General features: G+C 37.2%; 1 protein-coding gene across 8 annotated transcripts in view; it reads left to right on the top strand.

The window, feature by feature from the left end:
• Positions 1 to 15,864, top strand: part of GPATCH8 (G-patch domain containing 8) — a 119,078-nt gene that overhangs the window by 90,714 nt on the left and 12,500 nt on the right. For all 8 annotated transcript variants that reach the window (XM_069076125.1, XM_069076130.1, XM_069076126.1 and 5 more), the window contains one exon: positions 3,017 to 3,160. In XM_069076125.1, the coding sequence (XP_068932226.1) occupies positions 3,017 to 3,160 (144 nt within the window). The remainder of the gene's footprint in view (positions 1 to 3,016; positions 3,161 to 15,864) is intronic.

Here is a 15,864-nt window from a genome sequence, read left to right as displayed (position 1 = left end):
TTATTAGATCCATATGGATCACTGGATCTTGTTAGTGTTGTGTTCTAAGTTATCACCTCTGCTTTGGTTTTTAACTTATGGCCCAACAAAATACATTCTAGTTATTTTTTTGAAGGTGGGGGGGCAGGGAATTCTTCTACCCCTAGCTCATTGGAAGTGTTATATTAAAGATGGGGGGAAGAGGCAGAGGCTGATATGGGGAGTAACAGAAAGCCTTGTCATTTAGACTCACTTAGAGCAGCCATCAGATACTATTTGCCTCCTGAAGATACTGTACTGCTCTAACCACTATGTTTCAGCCTTCCAGACAGTTGATTGGAATATTATTAGTGATTTATATGATGTCAGCTTACAGCAGAAATGTATGGAGTTACGACCTTGTCAGATTTGGTAAAGAATTTTACACAGATGCTAATTGCATGTGTTGGGGGAGGGAGGGGTAGTATAAAGGGGTAAACCCCACAACATACCCATAGCCTTCTTGCTATATAGGAATTGCTGAAAAAAAAACTTTTAAATCATTTTGACACTTGATGGATCTGTAATCGCATTGATGTAGATGCTCCAGCTGTACAGATTATTTGTAAATTACTTATTAGTCCTAAATATCAATAGTCTCAAGACTATTTTGAAATGGAATGGAATTTTATACCCTGACCTAAGACTTTGGTCTCAAAAAGTCAGCTACCATTTGTGGAAAATAAGTACTACACATTTCCTTTATTTGCCAGAAGATATACTAGTTTGAGCACATTTCATGAAAATATCCAGGGGTTAAAGAGAATTTTTGTTACTGTTTTGGTGTTGCATTGTGGTCTAGTTAACCTTAAGACTAGTGTCTCTCCATTCACAAGTAGTTAAAATATTTAAAGTAGTAGAGAAGTGACTTGTCCAAGTTCACATAGAGCTAACTAATCCAGGAATCAGCCTTTAAATCCAGATTACCAGTGTTCTTTTCACTATATCACACTGCTTCTCTCTTACCCTCTTGTGTTGCCTTATAAATGGTCGTACAAGAAGTCTTAACTTTCATAGCATCCACCAGGAAGCATAAGCCTCTAAATCAGTCCTGTCTCTAACCTGCCACTCAGAGACTGAGGGAATTGCTTATGCCCTGTTAAATGTAGGACATCTAACCCTGATCCTGCAGCCAGCTCTCAGCCATGTCATGGGGGCTTGGCTGGTCCTTATAAGTAAAACCCCAAAAGTCAGGCAGGAAGAATGTTTTCAGCTTTTATTTTTTTCAGTTATCACAGATTTTGTCTTAGATGAATCCAGATAAATGTCAGGAAAACTGAAGCTTATAAAGAGGGAATTACAAGAAATTCAGGTACTAACTAACTCATGGTTGATTATTTCACATTTACTGTGTATATAATTTTTGTGGGAAAATTTGAATATGGAAAAGATAGCCCTAGCTACTAAAAATTTTAATCAAAGAGGTCAATTAAGTACTTATTGTGGGAGGGAAGTACCACTAACAAAGTCTGTTTCATTCTTATCTAAATTCAACATTTTTATAGTGCTACTGTCAAGTGACAATATATACTTTTTCCGCTCTCATATTCTTTAATTGGTCAGCTAGGTGGCTCAGTGGATTGAATTGTTGGGCCTGGAGTCAGGAACATCTGAAATCAAATGTGACCTCAGGTACTTAATAGCTGTGTGACCCTGGGCAAGTCACTTAATGTTTGCCTTTAATCCCTGGGCGGGGAAATGGCAAACCACTTTAGTATTTTTACCAAGAAAATCACATGGACAGTATTTGTGTGCAGTGGTTACAAAGAATCAAACACCATTGAACGGCTGAACAACAGCAAGCTTATGCCATTGATCAGTTGTTTGCCTGAAAAAAGACAAAGAGAATGAAGACAAACCAGGAAGGGCAGGAGTTGCAAAAGCCAGGATATGAATAATGTACTGGCTAGCAGTCATCTTCTGAACTATTATGACCTGCCCTTTCAAGAAACAGGGTGACTACTCCCAGATGTCTTTTAGGACACAGATGTGAAGTCCCAACATACTTTAGACCCTTGAAAATTGGAAGGTCTTTTGGGAAAGGGGGAGGAGGAGACTTTATTATAATTGAGGCTTCCTCCCTACCCTGTGACAGTTCCTCCTTAGAGGTATACTTGGAAGTCACATGCTCCAATTTCTGGAAAAGCTTTCTATCCTAGATAACTCAGTGCTTTTATATAGTATTCAGAAGGCATGATAAAATCCCATATCCAATTAGAATAGTCTCCTTTATCATCATTTCTCTTTATCAAATGACATTCAAATATTTTTCATACATAGTCTTTGGTATTTTGATTGATTGAGACTTGTTCTCACCTATTTAAGGTATCATGACTTATAAATGTAAGTCATGTTAAGTCAGTCTTTATAAGATATACTTTAAATATTGTGTCAGAAGAGGAAAGAATAGAACGTATATCTTCTCCTTTGTTCCATGTTCATTATATTACAGAAGTCCAATATTGAGTTCAAAACTGTTTCAGTTTACAGTGTTTCCTTGTAGTCAACTATAGTTTACATCATAGGAAGACCTTCTTTGCAAAAAATTCATGGAACTCACTGTATCCTTCATGGCTGAAACTTCTTTGGTTTGTGGTTTACATAGATTAACTGCCTGGAATGTGATTTGAAAATGTAAACTACTTTTCCTGAAGTGATCTTGAGTTGTCAGGCTCACTTTTTTGATCAAAAGTTTTATTAACCAAACACATTATTAAAGCTGGATAGTCTTTAGCTAAGGGGCCTTAGTTACCTGTTCTTAGCACTGTGAACTTTTGTAATAATGCTTTTCTCTGAGAATGTCTGCATATCAAATCCTTTTGAATAACAGTTTATATGAAGATATCTGTTGGTTCAGTTGCACAGATTTTATATTGCCTAATTGTTCTCTTAAGTGAGCTTTTGGGGAATCCAGGGTGTTGATGAAAAAACATTTCCCCCTTCAGTTGTGTTCTTTTTAATTTAAGTTTAATCAATTTTATTTTTCTTACTATTATAGGATTATGTTGATAAAGAAAAGGCCATTGCCAAAGCCCTAGAAGACCTTCGAGCTAACTTTTACTGTGAACTCTGTGACAAGCAATATCAGAAACATCAGGAGTTCGACAACCACATCAACTCCTATGATCATGCACACAAACAGGTGGGAAAGAGTTAACTGCTTACAGGAACCACTAGTTTCTGGTTTTAATACCTTCTCTTCTGCATTCTTGTTTTATATTTTTATAAGTTGAACTTTTCCCTACCCACCTATTTCATTTCCTTCCATTCTAGGATTCATTTTTGGATGCTCTTGGTTGTGATTTTCCAATTCCAGAAATGCACCTCTATACACACATTCATTTGGAAATTTTGCCTTTGACATGTTTGTGTACTGATTGCTATATTTTCAGATTAAATTTAAAAGAAATATTTAGTAGATATGGAATACCCATATTTATTTGCCAGTGATGAGGCCTGAAGCTTTGTGAATAATATGCTATATAGTTTTCTTATGGAAACAGGCCTGGCCCTCATATCCCCTCTATATTTGAAGTGAAGAGAACCACTATGAATTTCATAGATTTTAAGGTTTTCATCAGATAAATATTGTCAAGGAAAATGCAAATTAATGCTCATCATAACCAGCCACTTTACTGAAAAAGGATAGTGGTGGAGCATGATGACATCTTTGTAAAAGGATGAATTAAGATATCTTTACCATCTCTTTTTTTATTAGCATGGAAAGGAAACTTGGGCACATCTTCCTGCCTCGTGTAGAAAGTAAAAGGTTAAAGAAGAAAATAGTGATTTTCCTAGGTGAAGCTTTGTAAGGGAAACAAGCCTTCAATCCTACAGCAAGGTCCTGTCTGGATAAAGGACTGGGAACCATCTGATCCCCAAATATTGGGTGACTTTGGCAGAATATGCTGGCAAACTATTCAGTTCACAGTTATTCACTTGACAGTTAAATTTGTAAGATTTATGAACTTTCTAAAGATGTTGCACCTGTTCAACTCACGTTTCTTTGGACCAGGGAATTGGCAAGATTTCAGTCTTGTTGGTCTTCTAGCCATGAAAGTCCATGGAAATTTTAAAAGACAGGTTTTGACTATTCAAGTTTTACTTCTTTTAAGAGACGGGTTGATTGCTCAGATGGCATGTGTGGTTTGGGTTTTTGGTTTTTTTTTTTTTTAAGCTTTTAGCTGTGATGTAATAATAAACATGGATTTGGTCTTCTATGGGAGACTTTACCTGACATTCATCTACTATGACTTTAACCAGATTACAAAAAATAGTTATTTGTTCTTAAATACATTCTGTACTTAACATCTTTGGTCATTGCTTTCAACGTTGTTGATATGATTTTATTTGAAGAAATAGTTAGGTAAATCAGTTCAATAGCAGTAGTATGCAGACACTTCACATCTCTTCCAAATTGTCCTTCACAAAAGAAAAGGTGAAGTATGTACTAACAGATGCTGTTAACTCATCTAGTTATTTTCAGGTTCACTACTTTATTTGTTGCAGTCTTACCATTGAAAGAGAAAGTCTTCAGTTGTTACTTATTGCTTTACCATTTAAGAGATTTTTAGAATTTTAAGAATACATCTTTCCAGTTTGGTAAGAATTTCTTTTAAGAGAGTCCATGTTATAGAAATAGCAGGGGAAACATTTAGAAAGGCTAACTTAAAAAAAAAAAATCAGTATAGACATCTTTTGAAGAGGTACCCTACTCCGTTTTATGCTAGAAAAATTTTAGGAAAAATGCAATTCAGCAACCCTATGTACTAAACTAGAAGAATTAGTTAATAAGTAGATTTATATATTATACTTAGCTTAATTTTTACTGATTTTGGCATTTCATGCTGTCAGTTATTTATATACATATATATACATATACATGAGTTACTTCATTTATATATATACGAGTTATTTAATTTTGTTCTAGCATTTAAGCAATACTAATCTCTTTTACTGAAATAATTGATGTTTGGACTGATGTTCAGTGAACAATTGAATCTGGAAATAGTGATATTATAACCACATAAGACAGAAATTTGTGGGGCTATGGTATAACTTGTTTTCCTTAGCTCATCTCTTCACAGCATTTGAATTCCCTCAAGAAATTTTAATGTTAATACATCATAGATAAGTAACCTTTTTTTTCAAATGCTTTATTAACTTCTGATTTACATCATTCATTTCTGCCAGATTTTGAGTTACATATTTTCTCCCTTTTTTTCCCCTACCTACCACCCCAAAATAGCAGTCCCACAGGATATCCCTTCCTCCAGTCTGCTCTCTCCCATATCTTCTCCCATACCCCCTTCGACTTTTCCAGTAGGGCATGGTGGATCTCTATGCCCCAGTGCCTGTATATCTTATCTCCCAATTACATGTAAAATAGTATTAATAATAGTATATATATGTAATTTTAAACATTTGATTTTAAAACTTTGAATTCCAGATTCATTCTCTTCCTCCCTTGTCACTCACCCTTACTGGGAAGATAAGCAGTTCAGTATATGTTGTACATGTGTAGCTAATGCAAAACATTAACATAGTAGATAATATTGTAAAAAACTGACTATATTTCCCTCTCTCCTCTCCCACCACCCACTTGTTCTATTCTCTACTTTGATCCCTTTTCAAAAGTGAGTGCTTCCAACTTCCCTCCCACCCAGCCTGCCCTCCCTTCTATCATTCTCATCCCCTTCCCCCCTACTCTCCTGTAGGGTGAGATACCCCATTTAGTGTGTATGTCATTCCCTCCCCAAGCCAAATTCAATGAGAATAAGGTTGACCCATTCCCTTTTGCCATCCTGTTCTTCCCCTCCATTGTAACCATTTTCCCTTGCCTCTTCTATATGAGATAGTTTACCCCATTCTGTCTCTCCCCATCTCCTCTCATTGTATTCCTCTCTTACCTCTTAATTTCACCTTTTAAGTATCATCCCTTCCTATTAAATTGGTCCTGTGCCCTCTATCTATGTATACCTGTAAATATATATAAACACATTCACATATGTATTCATACGCCTGTAGATCCTCCACTATAGACATATATATGTATATATATGTACATATACACACACAGACACAAACACACACACATATATATATTTCTGTTCCCTTCAACTATTTTCATACTGAGAAAAGTTTCATCAGTTAAAATTATCATTTTTCCATGTAGGAATGTTAATAGTTCAACTTTGATAAGTGGCTTATGATTTCTTTTCCCTGTCAGTTTTTCTATTCAACTCTTGTTTTTTTCATCAAGAATGCTTTGAAAGTCCTCTATTCCACTGAGTGACCATATTTTCCCCGGAAACATGATACTCAGTTTTGCTGGGTAGGTGATTCTTGGTTTTAATCCCAACTCATTTGCCCTCCCGGAATATCATATTCCAAGCCCTTCAATCCCTCAGTGTAGAAGCTTCCAGATCTTGAGTTATCCTGATTTTGTTTCCACAATATTCAAATTGTTTCTTCCTGACTGCTTGTAATATTCTCTCCTTGATCTGGGAATTTGAAACCTGGCTATAATATTCCTAGGAGTTTTCTTTTTGGGATCTTTTTCAGAGGGTGATCGGTGAATTCTTTCAAGCTCTATTTTGCCCTCTGGTTCTAAAACATCAGGGCAGTTTTCCTTGAGAATTTCTTGGAGGATGATTTCTAGGTTCTTTCTCTGATCATGGCTTTCAGGTAGTCCAATAATTTTTTATTATCTCTCCTGGATCTATTTTCCAAGTCAGTGGTTTTTCCAATGAGATATTTCACATTCCCTTCTATTCTTTCATTTGTTTGGATCTGTTTAATAGCATCTTGATTTCTCATAAAGTCATTAGCTTCCATTTGCTCCAATCTAATTTGGAAGGAATGATTCTCCTCGGTGAGCTTTTGAGATTCTTTTTCCATCTGGCAAATTCAACTTTTTAAGGCATTCTTCTCCCCTTTTGCCATTTGAGTTAGTTTGTTTTTTAAGGTGTTATTTTCTTCAGTCAGGCTGTTGACTCTTATTTCGTAATTTTCTTGCATCGTTCTCATTTCTCTTCCCAATTTTTCCTCCACTTCTCTTATCTGCTTCTTAAGGTCCTTTATGGCCTGTAACCAGCTCGTATTTTCCTTTGAAGCTTTTGGTGCAAGAGTTCTGACTTCACTGTCTTCCTCCTGTTCCATGCTTTGATGCTTTTTGTCCCCCCAAATAGCAGTCTGATGTTGGATTCTTCAGTTTGTTTTGCTTCCTTTGCCTGGTCATGTTGCCACTCAGTCACTTGACCCCTGGGTTTTTTGCCACACTAGGATTCTGCCACCAGACAAGGGAGTTTTCGTCCCAAATACTGGGGTTTTCTCAGCTGCCGGAGGTATTAGTTGGGTGCCCTTGCTGAAGCCTCCACACACTCTGGCAAGCTGGTCACACACCTCAGGACCTCCACCCTAGACTGCAATCCAGATCCAAGCAGGTTAAAGCAAGCGCAGTTACCCCTCACACTGGTTGTTTGGTCCCCCTACACTCTGCAGGTCAGGAGCTGAAGCTGCCATGTAGCTGCACTGCAGCCCTCAGCAGCTTCTAGCCCCAGGGGCAAAAGCCCATGCACTCCCAACTACTGGGTCCCAAAGTCCGCACTCCACTGACCTCTCACATCTGTATGTTGATAATTCCAGAGACAGCCACAGCTGCTGCTGATCTGGAGTCCCTCCATCTGGGGGTTGGTCAGGCCCACCCTGGGGCTAAAACCTCGGTGTGGAGCTGGGCTCAGCTCCCAGAGCGCTGCACTGGCCAATTCCTGCCAGCCGGGCTGTCCTCAGCCGGAGGTTAGCTTCTCTGCGTCATTTTGTGGGTTCTGCAGCTCCAAAGTTTGTTCAGAGTCCCCTTTTACATGGATTGGGGAAGGTGCTCGGAGGTCTTGTTTCTACTCTGCCATCTTGACTCTGCCCCCAGTAATTAACCTTCTTAATAGCAAATAGATCCTGTTTTTCTTTGATCAACATAGATGTGTGCCTGCAAAATTACCATCCTTTGAAACTTTCCTTATTCCAGCATCATTAAAACCTTGTGTTGCCTTTTTGGAAGGCACACAGGATTGTTGTGAATCTGAGGCACTAGATAAATGCATATTGCCATATGGTGGTGGCTCTAATTTGCATCTGCCAAGTTTTCATCATTGAAAACTAATAAACCATTAAAAGGGATATTAGCTGAATGGCCTGATAGTGAATTGCTGGAATGGGCAGTCTCAGTACAATCCTTTCTACTAGCCTGAATAATCTCTTTCTTATAGTGAATGTTAATCCCATTGCTTCAGCTCTTTGGGGGGTAGGGGGGGGAGGCAAGGTGAGGTTAAGTGACTTGCCCAAGGTTACACAGCTAGTAAGTGTGTCAAGTGTCTTGAGACTGGATTTGAACTCAGGTCCTCCTGCCTCCAGATCCAGTGCTCCATTCACTGTGCCACATAGCTGCCCCTCTTTAAACTCTTAATTAAAATGGTGAACATTTTATTTATGCATCCCTTCAGATCTTCCTCTATTACTAATTTTTCTTATTTTATCTAAAATTAAAATAATTTACAGTAGAAATGCTTAATTTTTGAGAAATGGTTTATCTTTCACAGATACAAAAGCCTATGGGAATTTCAATAACTATTTTAGTGTCTTCATGCTGTGTCATAGTGATATTTTCTTGAATTCTTGAATTTTCCAATGATGCTCTTGGTTATATCCTAAAGAAATCATTAAAGCTTTTGTGACTTTTCTAAATTCTAGTTTATTTCACCATACGATCATCTCTGTCCCTATTTTCTTGTCTCAGCTGACTCCCTAAATTTTTTCATTACACAAATATTTTAAATCGAATGGGGAAACATTTTCTATCATTTTCAGGAATCCAAAAAACAAATTGGACAGATGATTAATGTATTTTTTACTGTGATCATTGAAATTCAGCATGTATTTTTAACCCCTGCTAAAGTAGAATTATCTTTAAAACAAACAAAAAAACCCCCACCACATTATATTCCTTTATTAGAAAATCATCATTTTAAAATAACCTTCTTCATTTTCAACCCAAGATACCTCTCTTTGTGGCAATAGTTCCACTTTAAAATTACTCATCTTCTTAGTTATACCCTACTTTCTTATCCTACAATATTTTGGACACTAAAATACTTCCCAGCATTTCTCCAAATTCTACCCAATATTCCTCACACAAGTTCCCACCAATCTTAACTGGGGTAGTATCTGATTTTTAAGAATTAACTTTTCCAGATGAACAGCTTTTTAAAAAGTTATCCATTCCTCCAACCGACCGTATTCTCATTCTGACCCAGCAAGATCAATTTCCTTATCCCCTTCAGCGTCCTCTCTTGTAGTTTTACTAATTTAGACTTCATTGTCTAGATTTGGTTTTCCTTCCACACCAACACCTCTTCTGCTAAGCCTTAAGGCAACTAACAAATTTTATATAACATATAACACAGCAATTATCTGTTTGGGAAAAGATACCTTCAGCCTACCAACCTAGACCTTTTTCTGTGGTCATGACAAGCATAAAAATAGGAAATACTGTTCATGTGTCTGAAAAGAAAAAGGTCCTTTGCAAAATCTTAGGTTATAGGTTCTGTCTTATCTTAAGTTGTGATTTTTCTAGCTGTGAAGAACTGCAAGACCTTTCTTTCATGAGACTCATCTTTATAGACCTTCTGGTCTATAATATACTGGTCTTTATATTCTCTTCTGGTTGTTATTCATAATTTTAGCCATTATTTCATCATTCTGGTTAACAGTAGCTGAATTTACTTTTCATTCTCTCTGACAATATTATAGAAAGTCATGGCCAGCTGATTCAGTACCTAATAATGTTCTATATAGTAGTTTGTCAGTCACTATTAGTGACTGACAAATTTTGTAGATACTATATTATACAAACTACTAATTATTATAGTTGGTAGCAAACGTGGAACAAGAAGAATGTAGATATACTAACTTCCTGGGATTCTTATTTTGCTGGTGGAAACCATCTCCATTTTGAACTGCGTCATTGAGACTTAATGGCGTAGATGGCAGCTCAGAAGTTGAAGTTATCTTCTTCACTGATTATATATTCAGAATAGCTTACCAATAGCAAAATATCTGCCTATATCAAAAAACACATTTCAAGCATAAGATTGTTTATATATTTGCTGTTTATGGGGTTAGGACAACAATAATATTGAAAACAGTTGAACCTAAGGCAGATCAAATGAATCCGTAAAGATAGACTCCAAGCCTTTTCCCAGGTGACATGGTAGAGAGAAGAGAATAGCAAGTAATTAACAAGGTGAGAAAAGACAATTGAGGTTTGGGGATTTGGGAGGTACTTGCTTACTGCTAGGAAGTTAGGGCACTATTGTTCCCATTGTGTTATGAAATAACAATTTTATTGTTATTTCATTTAAGCTCTTTAAGCTGCAGAATGGTAAAGTACACTCCCCCAAAAAGATTTTACAATGAAGATCAAAAGTGAAGGAAACATACATATCCAAAACTTGGGAAAATGATAACTTTATTTTAATAGTCTAAGGCAGATAGCTGAAGATAATAAGTTGAGTGGGATCTCAGCTGTACAGGAGAAAGATTCTTTCTCTGGAGCTGCGTTGTGTGGTAAGTGAATCAATAAATTCTTGCTGACCTTCCTAGGGTTGGACTTTTTCCCCTCTCCCTTTGATTTCTATGTCATACCCTATATATCCATCACCTCCCTGGAGAAACAAAAAAATAGTTGTCTTCCTCTATTTAGCTTTCCAAGTGCCAATTTCTCTTGAAAACCTGAGCCTGCCTGAAGAGTCCTCTGAGCTAGCTGGTGAATGAATTTAACCCCAGACAACTAGTTTAGGAGCCGAGGTTGCTCCCAAACTCTGCATTCTCCTCTTAAGAGTTTAGCTTCAACTTTTTTAGGAAGTTTGCTTATGTAGTCTTGACTGTTTACCTCTGCTGTAAGGTGTAGCCATTTTTTTGCTTCCATCAGATACTTTGGTACAGGTTAATGTTAATATTACTAAAATTAGCTAAATGTATTTTTTAAATGTTGATTATTCTACCAAAATTTTTCACATATTAGCAATAGTATTGGTTGATCTTTTAGTAGTGTCTAGATATAATTTTGATGCTTAATAAAGTCAGGCTAGCTCAGATTTTAATATGCCCAAATTATACTCACTGCTTTATTTCAGAATTTTGATTTGTTTCCTTGCATCATGTTGGATATATCTAATGCCTCATCCTATGATGGGATTGTGAATGAGAATAGTTCTAATGACAGCCCACCTATGCTAGTTTGATAAGGTTTTGTCTCATGCTGGTGAGAGAAAACTTTTTTTTATTGCTGATGTGCTTTGGACATTGACTATCCCTGCCAACTGCTTCTTTTGTTGCCTTGTGTCTTCATGCCTTTGGGTTTAACCTAGATATTTTAAAATTTGTCTTAATGTTTTCTTCATGCACATAACTCAAACTCTTTTCCCATCCCAAATTTTGGGAATATCCTTATTACTCAGAATACCTCAAAGAAGTGCCCTGGTAAGGTATATACCATGTCTTAAAAGGGCTAATCCTTGAACTTCTTGTAAGAAGCTAGTATGACTGAGGATCTTTTTATCATGAGCTATACTAATTGCTGCAACTCTGATTCCATAATGTCAGGATTGGCCATGGTTACATCAATTCCTTTTCTCTTTCTTTTTTTTTTTTTAATAAATTTTCTTATTTTTAGTTTTCAGCATTCACTTTCATAAGATTTTAAGTTCCAGATTTTCTCCCCATCTCCCTTCCCCCGCTTTTAAACTGTTCTAGTTGTGCCGCAAATTGAGGGCCAGACACACAGTGCTAAATGAAAAAGTAGTAAGCTATCAGTATCCAACATGAATTCAAATTAATTCAACAGGGAGCAGAGATTTGTCCAAAGAAATACAATCTGCATCTGCAAAGAAATACACTGCATCTTAAGTTAGTATGAATTATGACCACTCATCAGAGCTTTCTCTAAATCTTTTAAGATTGTAGGTAACACCAGGGTGGCCAGGTGGCTCAGTGAGTAAGAGCACTGGCTCCAGTGTCGGGATGACCTGGGGATCAAATCCAGGCTCAGATACTTAGCACCACACCCAGAAATAACTGGCCGTGTAACCTTGAGCAAGTTACTTAACCCCGATTGCTTTAAAAAAAAAAAAAAAGATTGTAGGTAAACCTTTCTACATGGGCAGCAAATTCATGAAGGCCAATCATAAATCTTCGTAGATAAATCTAGCTATATGATATTCATAGCATTGCAAAGTTATTAGACAAAGTAAACAGTTAACATAAATGACTATAATTATTATTTTTGAACAGCAGAATAAATTTTTTAATATTCTCTTGTATCTGTAATAAGCATCAGTGTCAGTAGCTTTCTGTCAAATATCTTAGTCTCATAAAGACAAAAAATATGAATCTAATTCTGGATCACTTGTGGTTACTGTTATTACTACTCCTTTTCCTCCCACCGTCACTTAGGTCAGAGGCCTCTTCTGCTCTTTCCAGATTCAGCCCTTGATTCTCCACCTGGTATATTGGTGCTCAAAAACACTGGAACCAATAGGAACTCTATAGGTCCTGCAACTGTGGACTACCCAGGGAGCCCACATGGCCACCTCAATGTGGACTGGGATGAGGGACATCTGAGTCAGTGGGTGGTAGTGCATGGAAAAATGGAGTGAGATGGGCTTTGGATCCCTTGTCCCCAAGATTTCAAGAGTTGGGGTAAGGGTACCTCTGGATAGGAAACTATGGCAGTTGGTCACACTTTTAGGAAAGGGGAACAAGGGGTTACCAGTTTATCTAGACTGACTCTTAGCACCTCAGGAAGATTAAATAAAGGACTAAACCTTAAAAATAGGAATAATGTGGTACCATGTACAATAGGAAAGTCTCTTCCCAAAACAGTATAGTTCCACATGCTTGGTGATGCTTCAGATTCCTTTAAGGGAAAGTAAAAAGTTTTTCATTCCAAGAATAATTATAAAAGTTCTAAAACCCAAATACTTGGGAGAAGTAACAGTGTAGTTTAACCAAAACTGCATTGGATTTAGTAATTTTGAATTCAGGTGCCAGCTCTGCCACTTGTACCAGTCAATTAACTTCTCATAATCTGTAAGGTATAATCAGTCAGCAGATTTAAATATCTGGTTATCAGATTCTTTTCTGTTTTGATAAAGAGTCTTGAGTTAAAAACAAGGAAAAAGACTTGGAGCAGGGAGAATAATATTATCAGGAAGAAAGGGAGACTGAGAATGCAAAAGACCAATTTTGCCAAGACCTGTGTTTAATTCTGTTTGCTGAATTAATAATAGAAAGTTGTAAGCAGATATTTCTGTCTTTTCTGTACTCAGCTTGAACATAGCTTTAGCCATAATATTTCCCATCATCATTGTTAGGAAGTAGCATATCTCTGTTGTTTTCTGTAGAAAAGACACATTTATTTTCTTAGAACCCCTCTTATTTTTCCATAGTTTGAGGGTTTTGTTTTCAGATCTATGCTGCTGATGTTTTTTTGACAGCCACATAAGAAATTGTTTACCGTGTTTCCCCGATAATAAGACCTATCCCGAAAATAAGCCCTCCCCCTACTGTGTAAGATTCCTCTAAAATAAGCCCTCCCCCGAAAATAAGCCCTATTGAGATTGCTACTGTAGTGAAGGTGATCCCCTGCGCTACACGCTACATTACAGTACCCTCTGTATGCACCATCCCCCCCCCCCGTGAAACGCACGCCGCGTTCCGAGCTACATCCAATCAGAGCTGCAGCAGTGAGCGCGTCATCCTGTTCTTCCCCAGTGATTTGCTTATTGAATAAAGGTAAATTTTTTTGTTCACATTTACCTGTTTATTAAAATTGCTGTCAATGTTCATTAAAATAAGCCCTCCCCTGAAAATAAGCCCTCTGGTGTTTTTCTGTCCAAAAAATTAATAAGACAGTGTCTTATTATCGGGGAAACATGGTACTAGTCATAATAGAATAGACTATACATGTTCTGCTTACCCAAAACCTATCTTGGGGGTGAAATAGACAAGAAGTTATTATCTGGGTGATCCTTCCCTCTGAATCTCCTATACTACACAGGATCTGTCTTATTATAGTTTCCTTGGCTTATTTCAGAATCACACTGTTATGAGATCTGTTCCTAAACAAGAATGTATTGTCTCCCCCAAAGTCCTTGAGAACAGGACTCTTGCTTTTCCTCCTGTATCCCCAGTTCTTAATACATATTTGTTGCATAACAAGAGCTTAATAAATACTTTTCCTTTTAATTGGTCAACAAGTATTTATTTAGCAATCTTATAAGTTCTAGGTGCTAGGGATACAAATATAATATGATAAACAACAATGGTCATCCAGCTTTTGCTTGAAGACCTATGCTGTGGAGGAACCTGCTGCCTCCCAGGGCAACTTGTTACACTTGTAAATATCACTTTTAGGTGTGTTTTTTTTTTTCTTATATCAAGCCTTAATCTGCATCTGCAACTTTCTCCCCATTACCTCTAGTTCTACCCTTTGGGATAAGGAGAGCAAAGATTCTATTTCATATTATTTGAAGATAGCTAACATATCCCTCTTGGGTACTGCACGGCACAGTGGCTAGAGTGCCAGGCCTGGAGCCAGAAAGACTTGTCTTCTTGAGTTTAGATTTTACTTCAGATACTTAACTAGCTGTTTGACCTTGGGCAAATCACTTTACCCTATTTGCTTCAATTTCCTCATCTGTGAAATGAGCTGGAAAAGGAAATGGCAAACCACTCAAGTATCTTTGCCAAGAAAAATCCCAAAATGGGGTCACAAAAGAGTTAGACACAACTGAATAATAACAATAGTCATATCTCTCTAAAGGTTTTAGGCTTAAATATCCATAGTTCCTTCATTCCTCATCCAGCATGATCTTAAGGCCTTTTATCTTCTTGGCTGTCCTTCTTTAGATTACTTCCACTTCCCACATCGCCATTTCCAGACTCTATCTTGGGTGTTCTGGAGGTAAGGGTATAGAAGAGGGAGACCATTGCCAGTAAGGAATCTTTTCCCCCCAGTCTTTCTACTAATACCCACTTCTCTCTCTTGGCTGGACATTGACTTCACCCCTATGGAAGGGAATCTAGAATCTCTGCTTCTTTCAAACCCTACCCCCTTACATAGCAGACATAGATGCTTACTTTGTTTAGTGCACTACTAGTTACCAAATATAATCACTTGCCTTGCCACTGTTGTCCAGACCCACAGGCTAGGAGTCCTAGACCTTGCCTTCTTTGTCACTATTGAACCCTTAGTACTTCCATATGTTCTGAAGGTGAGCTCTCCTGTATGTGTCCTTTGCTCACAATTAGATTATGAGCTTCTTAGAGCAGTGACTGTTACTTTGCTTTTTGTATCCCCATTCTTTATAACAGTGCTTGACATACACATATTAAGTGTTTAGTAAATGTTTCTTCCCCTCATTCATTGTTAATTTCCTTCATAAAATGTGGAGCCCAGATTAGGGAAGGGGGTAAAAAAAGCTGCTCTAGATGTCTCACCAGGGAAAAGTACAGCAGGTCTATCACTTTCGTAATTCTGTGTACCTTTCAGTGTAGCCTATGATCACATTATCACACTTTCATGCTATTCCTTGTCATACTGTTTATTCAAAATGAGCTTGCAGTCCATTCAGAATCTCTGAAGATTTTCCCGGCTTGTACTTGTCATACTGACTTTTTAAATCCATGTGTATGATTTTATATTTATCCTTATTCATTATCATTTTATTTGATGTTTCCAAGTGTTTTGGCCTGTCAAGATTGTTTTAAATCCTAATTAACATCAGTTAG

Source organism: Petaurus breviceps, unplaced genomic scaffold (assembly GCF_028583685.1).
Source record: "Petaurus breviceps papuanus isolate PSGF00001 unplaced genomic scaffold, PetGlider_PUasm1.0 90925, whole genome shotgun sequence".
Lineage (NCBI taxonomy): Eukaryota > Metazoa > Chordata > Mammalia > Diprotodontia > Petauridae > Petaurus > Petaurus breviceps.
This window is presented reverse-complemented; position numbering and strand designations above follow the sequence as displayed.